This window comes from Sander lucioperca, chromosome 7, assembly GCF_008315115.2.
Source record: "Sander lucioperca isolate FBNREF2018 chromosome 7, SLUC_FBN_1.2, whole genome shotgun sequence".
Taxonomy (NCBI): domain Eukaryota; kingdom Metazoa; phylum Chordata; class Actinopteri; order Perciformes; family Percidae; genus Sander; species Sander lucioperca.
In genome coordinates, this window is record NC_050179.1 from 15,025,901 (window position 1) to 15,039,549 (window position 13,649).

Below are 13,649 nucleotides of genomic sequence, written 5' to 3' on the forward strand. Positions count from 1 at the left end.
GTGATATGCAATGAAGAACTCTCACCCCGAGCAGTCTGTCATCTGTGACCACTGTGTCTCTCTCTGAGGGCGGGTGCTGGGCCTTGATCCGCTCCATCTCAGCCTGGTTCTGTGAGTTGTGGTCTTGGGAAAGGGGCAAAGCGCTCCACGAACCGTCCTCCTCCAGCACCCCCACTACTGCTCGGCAGTCACCGGAATTCGCCACGTGGATCCTGTCTGTGCCAACATGAGCCACGCAGGCAGTGCACCCAGCAAAAGCAACCTGGAGAGATGATGGTGCATGTGTATCAACATTGTGTGTGACTGTGGATTCACAGAAGCAGCAAAGAAAGGTTTGTGTTGGTACCTGGATGGCTGTGCTTTTCATCAGATCATTGGAAAAGGGGACTTGAGCCTCCAAGGAGATGTCAGCGTCGAGCCGTTTAAACGAACAGTCCAGAGCATCCAGAGGACTAGAAAAGGAGGTGGAGGAAATCATAGAGCGATACGGGAAAAAGAAGTGCTGATCATATGTCTAGGCACATACATCTACAGATAAAATGTGGATATAGTGTTAGAATCATTCACATATCAAGAGACCACAAGCTACTAACACGGTGTATCAAATAGACTAACAACAACAGACAGCAACACACACTTTTCTTTCTCAACAAAAGTCCTGATAGTAAAAATATATAGACTATATAAAAGAATATACATGACAGGTATGCAGATCTTAGAAAACAGGAAAAATCCCAAAACGCCAGTTGAAGTTAAAATGCACAGCAAGTGTTTGTTGTTATTGTTATTAGCTAATGCACAACAATAGTAAAATGGCAAATGAAGAGAAATAAAAACAGGCAAAGGGGTTAATTTCTTTGAAACAGGATTTGATAAACGCAACCCAAAGAATTACCCCCATTTAAGTTTGCCAGAAATGCACGTCTTTGTATTTACCTCATGCCTTCACCATGTTCCTCAGTGTCCAGTAATTCTTGCCAGAAGACTCTCAGGTGGTCAACGTAGAGGGAAGCAGATTCACGATAGTTAAAGTCTGTATGGTGTTTGTACCACTGCAAGATGGGAGGAACAGCTCTGCCATGCTCCATGCATTTCTCAAGCTCCTCCAGGATCTGCTTTGACATCATTGCAACTGCAGTGTAGTACAGCAGACGCTCACTGACAGCCTGGGCACATGCCCAGCCCCCATGGCCATCAAATACTCCAAAGAGCATGCCCTTTGACTGAAACAGATAGATAAAATCCTTTAATTTTACAAGAAGGGAGAAGGACTGAATTACAGACAGAGGGAGATAATGCATACCTGTAAGCAGGTGGCTGCACTACGACGATCCTCATTAGGTGTGTTAGCAGCCAACTGGTTGCTCTCAAACTTTTTCACAGCACTGAGTCCCCTGCCATCAAACTCTGGCACACTCACTGTCTGAGACACAGATGCACATACACACCGATGGACAGGGTTACTCATAACTGCAAATGTACTATATTGAATACTTCAATCTTACTTGAATAAAAAAACAACCCTTTTAATCCTACTCGGCCTCAGAAATATAATGTCTACTTTGTTTTCATATCCTACATGGGTTTTTTGCCAGTTTCCGAAACACCTATGACATTCATTACCTGCTCATTAGATCGCAGAATACTGTTGATTTGGACCCGGCTGAGCTGGAAGTCAAGGTCCTGATGAGTTGAGAGGTGCCGCCCACTTTGAGACCAACTTCCAGACTCCTCACCAGTGAAGCACAACACTGATCTGGAGGTAACGTTACCCCAGGATGAGAAGTGACATTGGTGGGCTGCTCGAGGCTGAGATGAGGGAAATCCTACGAAGTGGGTGTACTGAATAAACAAATACATTGTGATGACAACATATGATATACCGTAAATAAAACTGAATATAAAAATCTGATAATTAAGTAAGAAGTAAATCAGTGTACAAACCTGGAATGGGGCAGTACAAGAAAGTGTCGAAGTGTAGCTTGAAGCTCTTTGAAGGATGCTGGCGCACACACGTGACATCTCTAGCTAATAATGCAACGCTGTTCGTAGGGTGTTAGTGCTACGTATTCACCCCGATGTCTAGGGGGTAAAGGGAAATCAACATGGTTATGCTGATGCCGTTTCCCTCCTGTTTAAAAAGCGTAGCCCCTCCGTAGTTAGGATTTGGTTTAGGTAGGGGGGGAACAGATCTCGACAGGGAAACAGAGTTCGATACAGCACTTGACAATCAAGGAGCTAACGTTAGATGTTATGTGGCACAAAATGAACATCACACACAGGTGCTAACGATATAACGTTAACGTTAGCTAAGCCAATACCGAGCAGCATGACGTTAACGTTACCTCTCGTTATGACATTTCTGTGGCATTAATATGTGCAAGCTAGCTACGTAACATTACGTTAAGTTAACAACTATTTTGTACAGTCTATAGCTAGCATAAAACCTAAAGTTAGCTTGCTAGCTGGCTTCGCTCACGTTTAACATATTAGCGACAAACGTTATACCAAAACCGTTACATGAACTAAACGGACACAGATTAACATATGTTAAGTACGCAGAATAAATAACGTTAGTTGATTGATTAAATACGTACAAACTTGGTAAAATTACGAAAGAATCGATGTCTTCTTCTGCTACTTTTGGCAGTCTACATGCAAGCAACTTGTGGCACATTGCTGCCTCTCGCAGGGTAGATGCTAGATCGCACCTCGAAACACGTGTCGACGTCAACACGTACATACTGCGCAGGCGTAAACAGTGTGTTACTATGGTAACGTGATGTGCCGACGTTCTGTCACCAACAGCAAACGCTTAGCTAACATTTTGATAATTGACTAATGTTAATATGTTGTCTTGTCACCTTAACTCACCCTAACTTTTGTTTAATGAGAAGTGGGGATTAGATAAATCAACGTTAATACTCCTCAAGCAAAAGTTTGGACATTAGCTTGAAGAAAAATCGAACTTTGAAAAGCGACTGGCATCGAAGTTATAACTTATAGTTAGCTAGCTTGAACATTAGCTACATTTTTGTTCGCTAGCTACCGTTAGCTAGCGAGTTCTGAAAATAGCAACATATAATGCTAAATGCTAGACGTGGTTGAATAAGAGATGATATTCTTGTAATATTAAGTTAGCCATACTATTGTGACATTTAACCGTTAATGGTTTTTAAACCAGTGAGGCATTAAAAGAGTGACATGGATAATACAGTGGTTTACAGCAGCAGCCGTAACGTGAATAGTAAGTGACGTTGATGCCAACTCCAGATGTGCAACTTTTGTATTTGTATATGGGCGTAGCTTATGTAACATACATTTACAGATGTATGTCTGTCTGGTTAACATGGCCTTGCTTTTTCATCGTTCTGCTTTCAGCCACAAGGACAGATCTTAGTTTGCTGCTTGAGTGTCTGAAGTTTCAGATGAAATGTCCCGATTTGCAGAAACAAGCTCTTCTCGCCATTCACTCAATCTGTGAAAAGAGAGGTACAGTAATAGTGCTAACCCTAAACATCAATGACAAAAAATGGCCTTGCCTCTAACATCTCCTACTACACCTACAGCACCTAAAGTCAGATTTGTTGTTGGACACGTTTGCTGATGAATACATAATAATAAACTAAGTCAGTGATGCATTTACGTATTCAGCATTACACCCTGACATATCTTTTTTCTGTCTTTTTCACTTTAAACTTTCATTATTTCAGAGGATAATGTGGACCTGCTGAGAGAAATGGGAGGTGTGGCATTTGTGTATAACCTCTCCAAAGCCAGTATTGTTCGTTCAGATGTAAAGGAGACTGCACTATTTACGCTTGGCACGTTAGCAGAGGCCAATGGTAGGTGTGTGTCCGTGCGTGTGTGTGAGATTGTTGCTGAATCACAATTCAGGGCCGCATTTTGTGAAGGATGCAGTCCAAAAAGTTGTGTCCTTTGCAGCAGTTGAAGCCTAGTATTTCTTCCCCAAATGAGACAACTCAACCATACACGGATCAACACTATGAATTTAGGTGGTCCTTGTCATCTTGTAAAGTTGAAAATTTGCAAGTTTACAGGCAAGAAGTTGCCCTTAAACAGCTAAGTGGTACTGTAAATATCGGTGGTAAAGGTGGGCACCAAAACAAATAATAGGTAACTGGCAAAAACTGTAGTATGTTAATGTTAATCTTTTAAATTTTTCTGTAGATTGTGGGATTCTAAAAGCTGCAAAGGACACACAGGATAGTTTTGTCACCCTGTCCTTGACATACAGTTTTAAAAATGTGGACACCAGAGATTGTGGTCCTGAATTGAGATACAGCATATGTGTAATTTTAAGTATACAACAAGTCTGTGTACTGCCATATGTGCATAATATCATGTTTCACAATTAATGTTTATGTATTGGTGTAATGTAGTTTTGTAATTTTCAAGTGCAAGTCATTTTAGAGTAAATGAAAATTTTACTTTTGATAATATACTATTTATCTTTCCTTCTGGTAGTGTATTGCAAGAATTCTCTGTGCAGAAAGGAGACATTTGAAGACCTTGCTGGTTTTTTGATGAAAGAAGACATCCCGCTAACACAGAAGAGAGTGTCTGTGTATTTGCTGTCTGTGTTGGTAGCCAACAACAGTAAGATCAAGCTCCTCAACTGATAAAATGAGTTAAAGCTACAGGATCGGTTGTCCCATTTATGTGCAAGTTTTTCTGTCACAACATACATTTTCTTTGTTTTGGTTTAGTTTTAAGCTCATGAAAGACATGTCATGTGCATTAAACAAAATCTACAGTACTTTTTATAGTGTGTACTTTTACTCATGTGTCTGTGTGCAATTGCAGAATCAGGACAGACTCTTGGCCAAACCACTGGCTGCCTGGATATTCTACTGCAGCTTTTCAGGTATCTTGCAATTCATAACAGCAGACATCAGTTATTTAAAGTATGCCGGAAATTGTATTAAAAAAACACTCATATAAGCATATACATATAAGTTTAATAGTATACATTTTTGCAGGACCACTTCCCCTGTCTCCACAGAGGCTACTTTGAGAGCAGCTAATGCTACTCAAACCTACCAACTTTGGGCTTCTGTGTCTAGTGCTCTCTGTGGATGTGTCAACAACCCTCAGAATGGTACTGTCATCTGTGTATTTGTGCCTTGTACTGAGCAGTTCATATGTAAAACATTGATGTTATGCCATCTAGGCAACTACTTTCAAGTCAAATCATAGAGTACCACATACATCTATATCTGAAGTAAGAGCAACAACTGTTTTTGCTTTTCTCTTCCAGAGGACGGTCAGCGTATTTGTGTAGCAGCCTTTCCCATAATAAAAGTCTGGCTTCAGCAGATTGCTTTGCCACGCTCTGAGATTTTCCAACCCATATGTTCCTTCATAGCAATGACAGTTGCAAACAACTGTAAGTAAAAGGTGCCGAATGGCTTGAGCTAAACCTGTGATATTTTATGTTTATGTAAAACATCTAAATTGAAACAAAAACTGTAATTATTAAATGTTTATCACATCTTTGTTTTCGTAGCCTGTGTTCAGGAGAGTTTTTCTGCTTCAGGGGGTCTGGATACCCTCACTCTTGCACTGGTTCGTCTAGCTTCTGTGGCAGATACAAGCTTGTTGTCTTGCCAGCTTTCTGTCACTATATCCAAGACCCTGTCAGCTTGCATCACAGATAACTGTGCGTATCACTCTCACACACACACACACACACACACACACACACACACACATATACATACACCTTAACAGTTCGCTTAAACAACCAAAGTGTCTCCTTCTCCATTCACAATCTATTATTTGTAGCTTCCCTGGCTTCAGGTCTGGCTCAGTATGGCGTGGTTTCCCACCTCTTCTTCCTGCTGACTAGCCCACACCTGCACCCTGAGGACAGGCTCTCTGTTTTACTCACCCTGGGCCACTGCACTGAATCCTCTGGTAAGACTGCACAGTAGTGTGCTGTTGTGCCAACATTTTTCTGGCAGTGTTGGAGTGTGTTTCCACTTTATATTTTTATACACTTTCCACTTTAGAGAATTTCAACCACTGCTGCGGTCTTTTGTTTCTTCCTGTCTGTAGAGGAGCACCAGTCCCAGTTGGTGCAGTGTGGAGGCCTGCCCCTTATCATAACCCTACTCACAGAGGATACAAGTGAGGAGGTTAGGAAGGCTGCTACATTCATATTGCAGACCTGCAAACAGGCCAGTAAGTCATCATCGTTGGTTTAAAGTCACTCTGTGACATTGTTATTTAGCACTATTACTCAGGCAGTAAATACAGATGCTTCATTTGCACCATTGCCACAAATGTCTTTCTTTCTCCCTATATTTACTTGTGTAATGGGAAAGTGTGCATTTTACTTTTGAAACATTAAATAATTTAAAAAAGTTTTCTTTCTCTTGCATATTAAAGTGACTGACAGATAGTGGAAAGCATTACATGGCTCAGTGTAGCACAGTGATCTCGAGGCAATAAAGATCAGGGTTAATCATTTTCTTCCCAAACCGTTTTTGTTGTTGTTGCATTTCCTTCACTTTTTGCATTCCTTTCACGTAACTACAATTATAAGAGTATTTAAATGAGTTAGTTCTATAGCTTTCTTGATACATTTCTGAGAAAGTGAGATCTAATAATACATAAATAGAATAAGTGATTGGAATAATACGTGGGGTCAATGTAGAATATGGAGCTCTCATAATGACTTGTTTGTACTTGTCTGTAAAGCCACGTCCTTGGGAGTGCCTGAACTGACAGCGAGACAGGGGCAGGGTGAAAATGTGACCCCCCTTACAAACATGGGCGGCCTCAGGAGCTCAGCCAGAGAGGTGCTGCGCAGGATTGAACTGCTAGAGAAAAGACAAGCAAAGGTCAGATATACATTCCCACACATGGCGACAATGTAGTCGGCATGTAGCGTGTTGACTCATGATGTGTGCTTGTGTCCAGGAGGCTAAGGATGAGCAGGAAAACACAGAACCATTAACTTTAACCGAAGGGCTAGGCCAACTGCCTCTGCCTCCAGCTTTACTGCAGCCTCTGCAGCTGAAGGAGAGGATTAAAACCATTCCCACGGCATATAGACAGAACAGCACTCTTGAGCATGTCGAAGCAGGGGGTGACAACTACATTCAAACCTTCAGAAACGTGATCAAGAATAGGAATGACAGTGAACTGAAGCACACAAGCTCCAATTTAAGTATGCAGGAAGGGAAGGCTAAAACCAGTGAAGGGGATGTGTGGTGTTCCGTTTGCAAGGGTACTGGGGCCCTAAAGTCTTCCCATCTGCGGTCACTAGAGGGAGGCAAAGAGCCTCATATGGCAGACAGGTCAGTAGAGCTCCTCAGTGTTGATTACTTTTTAATGAGATAAGCTCAAATGAAATGATAGTTTTCAACATTACTTTTTCCTCTGTTTTTGTTTAGTCAGTTGTTTAAGCCCCCAGCTCCAGTGAGGCACAGTGTACCAAAAGAAATTAAATGTACTGATGATGAAGGTGAGAGTCACGGCTTCATGCCATTTTAACTTTTTTGCTTCAATTTTTGTTTTCACTAGATGTGCAGTTTCAGGCATGTTTTTTCAAGTAATATATTTTTATGTTAAGAGTTACAGCACCATGAGATGAGTAAGGTGGGGAACATCTCAGTGGAGGAACACTCACTCTCTAGTATACGGTGTGCAGGTAGGAGAACAAGATGCTGGCCCTCAGTGAAATGCTTTCCATCTTGTATTATCAAATGGTTATTGAGAGTTCAAGCAAGTGTAGTGTATGGGTCAGCCTTTACTATACTGTATTTTCTGTGTTAGTGTAATATGTTATTTTAAGCACACTTGTCCAGGCTTACTTTGGACACTTGGGACTGTGTAATAAGGCTACACAAGTAATCACCATTGTATTTATATTTCTAAACTTTAAGGGATCATTCAGTTACATTATTGTAAAGCCAACACTGGATTTTCACCACTGAATTCCTTACATCCTTGTTCTTTCTCTCCTTTAGGTTGTGTGCTGCCCTTTGAGGAGGTGACAAGTCGCACTTTTGCGTCTCTCCAAAGCTCCTGCCACCACAGCTGTGACATGCACAAGGTTCTCCAGGAGGCCACAGAGCAGTTCAGGACTCGTCACTTCAACCTTCTGTTCAGGAGAGAGTACCAAGACGACAGGGTGGAGCAGACAGAACCAGACCCTGAGAGAGTTTCAGCTGCAGAGCCACAGAGAAGCTGGGAGAACTGGAGAGGTAAGCAAAATTCAACATTTGCATTTGCACAGGAAATCCATCTTATGAAAAGGAGTAGTTCCAGTCTCCAGTTCCAGTTTTGGGATAATAAAGTTCACCTTGACCTTGACATGGTGGTGCAACATTAAGCACTTTGTATTCACGTTAAATATAGGAATGGACAGAAGTGTTCCTCACAGTTGAAGCTCATTGCTATCTTCCATTTGCTTACCCACAGTATTTCCCTGTGGATGCTCACAACGATAAAATAATAATAAAATGTTAAATGTGTGTGTAATGTGAAGGCGCTACAACTGACATTTCATTGTGCAACCCTGTTTTGTAAAATGACAAGTAAATGAACCTTGTACCCTTGTTACTACAGGGTGTGAGTGTGTGGAAGTGCATGTTCTACTTTTGTTTTGGCAGTTTTTAGACATTTTATGACATTATGCTCAAGTTCTACATTTTGTTACCCTGTTCCCTATAACCTGGTAAGGCTATCATTGGCTAACCTGATTCTGCAATATGGGCTCAATATTTTTGCAATTAGCAGGAAAAGATAGTATACTTATATTAAAACCTGGGCATGGGCTACATTTCAGACTTTGCCCCTAACATATGCTACATAATAGGTGCACTGAATTATGGGTATTGTGCTTAACTCATGCTTTCATTGCTTGACCGCTATAAAAGGCTGTATTTGTAAAATATGTAGACTAGTCACATCTCCTCTGTCATAGTGCATACCTCAGTCAAGATAAATGTTTAAACGTTACCAATGAATACATTAGATCCTGTCTGGAGTTGATTAAATATGAGAGAACCTTTCAGACAGTAAACGTGCCTCATGCATGATGCTGTTGTTCCAAACTGTATTTATGGTACAAGACATTTTTACTTTCCTTGTCCATTACTTCATAATTGTTACTTTAATATCCTCAGTTTGAAACAGACGTTATTGTCTTTAACTACTGCTATAAAATGTCTGATTTCTATTCCCCTGTAAAAGAGGTCTGCCTGACTCCCATACGTAAAGGAGCAGGGAAAGGCAAGCCCTCCCTGCCAGAACAACAGTGGAAGAAGCACAGTGGTAAGAACTATGCAGCAAGTGGATCTATATAGCTCTTTAACACACCAATGTCTTTAAGGACTGTAGGGATCTAACAAATCAACAATACATTTTCAAATATAATTTTGTTGTAGGCCACTAAACCATCATGCATGTACAATATTCTGTAGGTGTGTAATTTGGGTGTCTTCTTCTTCCATCATAGGCATCACTTTGACTCCACGGCACAGTGGAGCTAAAAAGCAGATATTCACCTCTCATAACAGGACCGGTATGTATATGACATAGTCACAGCTACATAGCATTTATTGTTGTCCTTGTCCTATTTTTGTCATATTCAACAGCATTGATCTCATCGCTCCTCCTCTCAGGTCCAGGCTTGACTCCCCTGAAAAGGTCTCGTCTTCCTGAAGGTAGATATGTGAGATCAGATATGGGTATTTACAGTAGATGGCTTTTAAGGGTGTGTGAATGTTATGATTGAGAGACTGTGGGAAGAGCTGTCCTCTGTAGTGTGTTTTTGGCAGTATACAAACCAAAGAGCAGAAGGAATGTTGAACTGCAGCCAGTGTTCTCACAGTGCAGGCTAGAGCTCGTTCAGAGCCGCACAGCTGTATTAAGCTGTTTCACACTCTGTATAACACACTGTGTGTGTGTGTGTGTGTGTGTGTGTGTGTGTGTGTGTGTTTGTGTGTGTGTGTGTGTGTGTGTGTGTGTGTGTGTGTGTGTTTGAGATTGAAAGGGTGTGCACTGATGCTTTTGTATTAAGCCAGTGACATGGTGTTAAAGGAAGAGGCATTTTAGTCTGTTCCATCTTATGATTTTGCATGTTCTGTACTTGCATTACATTCACTATACTGTAAAATAAAAGTATATATTTTGTGGCTGTATTTGCCATCAATCCTATTTTTCACCTTCTGCTTTCCAATTCTGCCAATTTCCATGCTTTTAGCCAAATTTTCTGTAGCCTAAAAGTGTGTGCTGTGGTGTTGCAATATGGGTGCAGAAGCACTGTTGTGGAATGCAGTCTTTCTGTGCTGTCATGCTGAGATTTACTGTATCTTTATACCTCTCAGCCAAATGCATTTCCCAATGCTCACTTTGTGTGAGTGCACACCTAGAACAGTTTTGTCTTCCACTGCACAGTCCACCTTTTTATTATTTCTCTGTCAAGTTCAGCAGTTTTTTTACACCCTTCTCTTCTTTTCTATTATACTTTTTTCTGTCTTAATTTTCTGCCCCTTTCTTCTTGCCTACTCTCCTTCATCAGTCATTCTTTCCCTTCTGTATTGTTTGTGCGGTAGCTGTATTAGTCATAAATGGTGATGTAATATTGCTTTTATAAATAGTAGGGCAAGAGAGAAGAGAGACATTGTCTATTTGTATTGAAGTCTGCGGACAGTTGATGTGTTGTTGAGTAACAGAATGAGTTTCTCAAAGACTGTGAGAACCTGGCGTCCTATCAGTCTTTTTCACACACAAACGCAAACTGATTTATGTTCCAAATACAGAGAGAAGAAAAGGGAATAATAGTGGAAATCCCGCTCCTAATGATGAGCCGAGAACTAGCACAGATCAATCTTCCACTGTAAGAGTTTAAAAGAATATTTTTTGTCAAAAATGAATTTATTGATAATTATATGGCTTTCTGGGTTTTCCAACAGCTTTTTAATGCTATAATTGTATGCTGTATTGCATTGAAGTGTAAAACATATTTGAGGAATACAATGACGAAACGTACAGTGAAAAGTAGCGATGCGATGTGAGAATCAGTTCCCATTTAGAACCAGAATTATTTGGCTCCGATACTACATTATATTATTGCCTGCACACTGCAAACAGTAATACTGAATATTTTTATTTATTTAAAGTGAAACTTAATCCATGGCACAAAGGAGAAAGATATTTAAATGTATGCCCGCATTTTACCAAATTGGAAAAAAAACATTGTAGGCAATACATGGGATTTCAGGGCAATATGAAAATCAACAGGTTTTGCTTGAACAACTGGCTGCATTGTAGAAACTGAAAATGATAATCTGACTTGGTCATCTCTTGCATTATTAAAAGTTGATCGGTCAGCTCAGAGTCTTAAAACACAGATTCCAGAGCCTCCTTGAATACACAAGCAGGACTTTCAAAATAGTCTTTGTAACTGCAGTACCATGCAATTATGACCTAATTTTGAAACAAACAGAAATGACACAACATCATATGTCAAGTCTCAACAAGTTGATTTTCATAGGATACTGAAATAAGTTAAAACTAATAGAGAGTGGGAAATCATTTTAAAACTGTACGATATGCTTTGAAGAATGGCTGCGAGTAATTTGTGCAATCAGAATCAGAATCAGTTTTATTGGCCAAGTATACTTACATACACAAGGAATTTGACTTCGGTAGATGTTAACTCTTTACATTCAACAAATAGACATGTAATAGTAACATACTGTACAATAGAGATAACAATATACATATAGGCACATATCAACACAATATACAAATATACAAATAAGACATAATATCAAGACAAGTACACATGGAGTGGGATGTAAAGTGCAAAAAGTAATAGTGCAAAGTAGTGTGCAAGATAGAGAGCGTTGTACCGAGGCTGCCATCTGTGGCGCCATCTTGGAACTTAATGTGTTAATAATGGGCTGAAATGTGGAAAACCACCAGTATGTTCTATAAACATTAGTCACACAGGCATCTTTAGCAGATGATTTTAAACAGGAAAAACATCTATTTTAGATTTTATTATTCTATTAAGTAGAGCTTTAGTAACTAGCCCATGTGTCAAAGAAGGCATTAACAGTTCACATAAGAGGCCCAGATATTGTACTGATTGATTACCCATGCACATGATATGTGTTCCATAATCCACACTCTCCTGTCCATTTGACAGATTGTCTTATCTTTACTTGAAGTTTTGCCTTTTCTGCCTTCCTTATTATTAATCATAGAGAAGGGAGAGGAAAGACTTCAGCCGTGAGGAGGTGCGTTACCTGCTGTGCGGAGTGAAGACTTACGGCTTCTCCTGGAACACCATCTTGTGGTCATACGACTTTCAACCTGGACGCACCAATGTTGACCTGGCCAAAAAATACAGGAGGCTAATGGCAACAAGAGAAAATCTCCTTAAGTAAGACATTTGATAGTTTTCTTTATAAATGGGAAATTGCCCTCTGATGAACTGCTGATTGTTTCTTTGTCTTCAGAAAGGCCCTGCATAATCCTGGTCCTGAGATCCTGGGCCAGCCCATTAATAATAGCTCCCTGTAAATAATAGCTCTGACTCTACTGTTTTTATGACTCTGACTGTATTTATTGGAAAAAAAGAAGTGTTTACTTCATATACTCATAATATATTGTACTCTCAGTATTTATAAAGATTTTTAGTACTTTGTATATGGTTTGCACCGTTAAAAAAAAGAAAAGTTTTTGCAGCTCTTCAGTGCTTTATATTGTTAATTGTTTATTTTTGTTATGTTAACATTAAAACAGGTATTTAAGATTCTTAAATTTCTGTCAGCTTCTTTGTCAAATACGCTTTTGTATTTGAAATATGCAAACATACTTTCATAAACGTTTTTTAATAAAAAATGTAGCTGCAGACACTACTACGTACATGTTCATAGAACAAAGGGTCACTTGAGACTAAATCAGAAACCAATGGGACTTTTTGTAAAAATGAATTGTGCCAGATTTAGAGTGAATTCGATGTATAACCTTTGAGGAGTTTTAAAATCCTTGTTTCGTTGTACCACCACCTATTGATGAATCACCACCACTGTGTTGCCACATATAGGTCTGTCAGATTTGATTGCAACAGCACAATGTGTTGATGAGTTGTGGCAGTAAAAAGACCCAGCCTTAAACACATTGGCAAACATTTATACTAATTATGTGTCATAATTGTTCTTTAGGCCAGATCAGGTTTGCTGTGTACCAGTTTGGATACCATTGGATCTGAATTTTTTAAAGAAGCAATTAGTTTTTGTTTTTTGTTTTTTTATAAATAATCTCAAACAATGTCAGAACATCTATTTGAATGTGATTTGACCCAAGTTACTGTAAAGTCTGTGTAGTGCACCATTACTCTATACATGCATTGCTTTTTTATATCTAACAACAAGTTACTTAAGCAAAACAAAAGAAATATATTTTATATATATATATATATATATATATATATATATATATATATATATACACATATGTGTGTGTGTGTGTCTTACTTCCTTGACATACTGTACAGTGTCACGGAAGCAAATACCAAGTTCTGTTTTCTTTGTTTTTGGGCTTTGGCCATAGTGTCCATAGTGAGGCAGGAAATCAACAAGGGGAGGGCAGACTCAAGT

The 13,649-nt window shown here is 39.6% G+C and overlaps 2 protein-coding genes across 6 annotated transcripts in view; one reads left to right on the top strand and one right to left on the bottom strand.

Annotated features, from left to right (window-relative positions):
- The window catches only part of pdp2 (putative pyruvate dehydrogenase phosphatase isoenzyme 2), a 25,971-nt gene extending 23,276 nt beyond the window's left edge, over positions 1–2,695 (bottom strand). The window contains exons 1-7 of one of the 2 annotated variants that reach the window (XM_031293479.2): positions 2,598–2,695; positions 1,945–2,082; positions 1,624–1,842; positions 1,304–1,423; positions 937–1,223; positions 347–452; positions 26–262 (exon numbers count right to left, since the gene is read on the bottom strand). In XM_031293479.2, the coding sequence (XP_031149339.1) occupies positions 26–262; positions 347–452; positions 937–1,223; positions 1,304–1,423; positions 1,624–1,842; positions 1,945–2,022 (1,047 nt within the window). In that variant the 5' untranslated portion in view covers positions 2,023–2,082; positions 2,598–2,695. The remainder of the gene's footprint in view (positions 1–25; positions 263–346; positions 453–936; positions 1,224–1,303; positions 1,424–1,623; positions 1,843–1,944; positions 2,083–2,597) is intronic. The other variant, XM_031293478.2, reaches the window with a different exon arrangement.
- Positions 1,774–12,810, top strand: terb1 (telomere repeat binding bouquet formation protein 1). Of its 4 annotated transcripts, XR_004897939.1 has the most exons (21): positions 2,724–3,247; positions 3,382–3,492; positions 3,714–3,845; positions 4,489–4,620; positions 4,828–4,888; positions 5,004–5,122; positions 5,282–5,410; positions 5,531–5,683; positions 5,809–5,940; positions 6,082–6,207; positions 6,727–6,869; positions 6,949–7,328; positions 7,425–7,495; positions 7,604–7,681; positions 8,001–8,237; positions 9,229–9,309; positions 9,494–9,559; positions 9,660–9,701; positions 10,800–10,876; positions 12,252–12,686; positions 12,722–12,810. XR_004897939.1 is itself a non-coding variant. In XM_031293475.2 (20 exons), exons 2-20 carry the CDS (start codon positions 3,429–3,431, stop codon positions 12,432–12,434), a joined length of 2,406 nt encoding a protein of 801 aa, XP_031149335.2. In that variant the 5' UTR covers positions 1,774–1,861; positions 3,382–3,428; the 3' UTR covers positions 12,435–12,693. The 4 variants fall into 4 exon arrangements, 2 of the variants coding, with proteins under 2 accessions (XP_031149335.2, XP_031149333.2); XM_031293475.2 differs by lacking the exons at positions 2,724–3,247; positions 12,722–12,810 and adding an exon at positions 1,774–1,861 and having other exon boundaries at positions 12,252–12,693; XR_004897940.1 differs by lacking the exon at positions 10,800–10,876.
- The last annotated feature ends 839 nt before the right edge of the window (positions 12,811–13,649 follow it).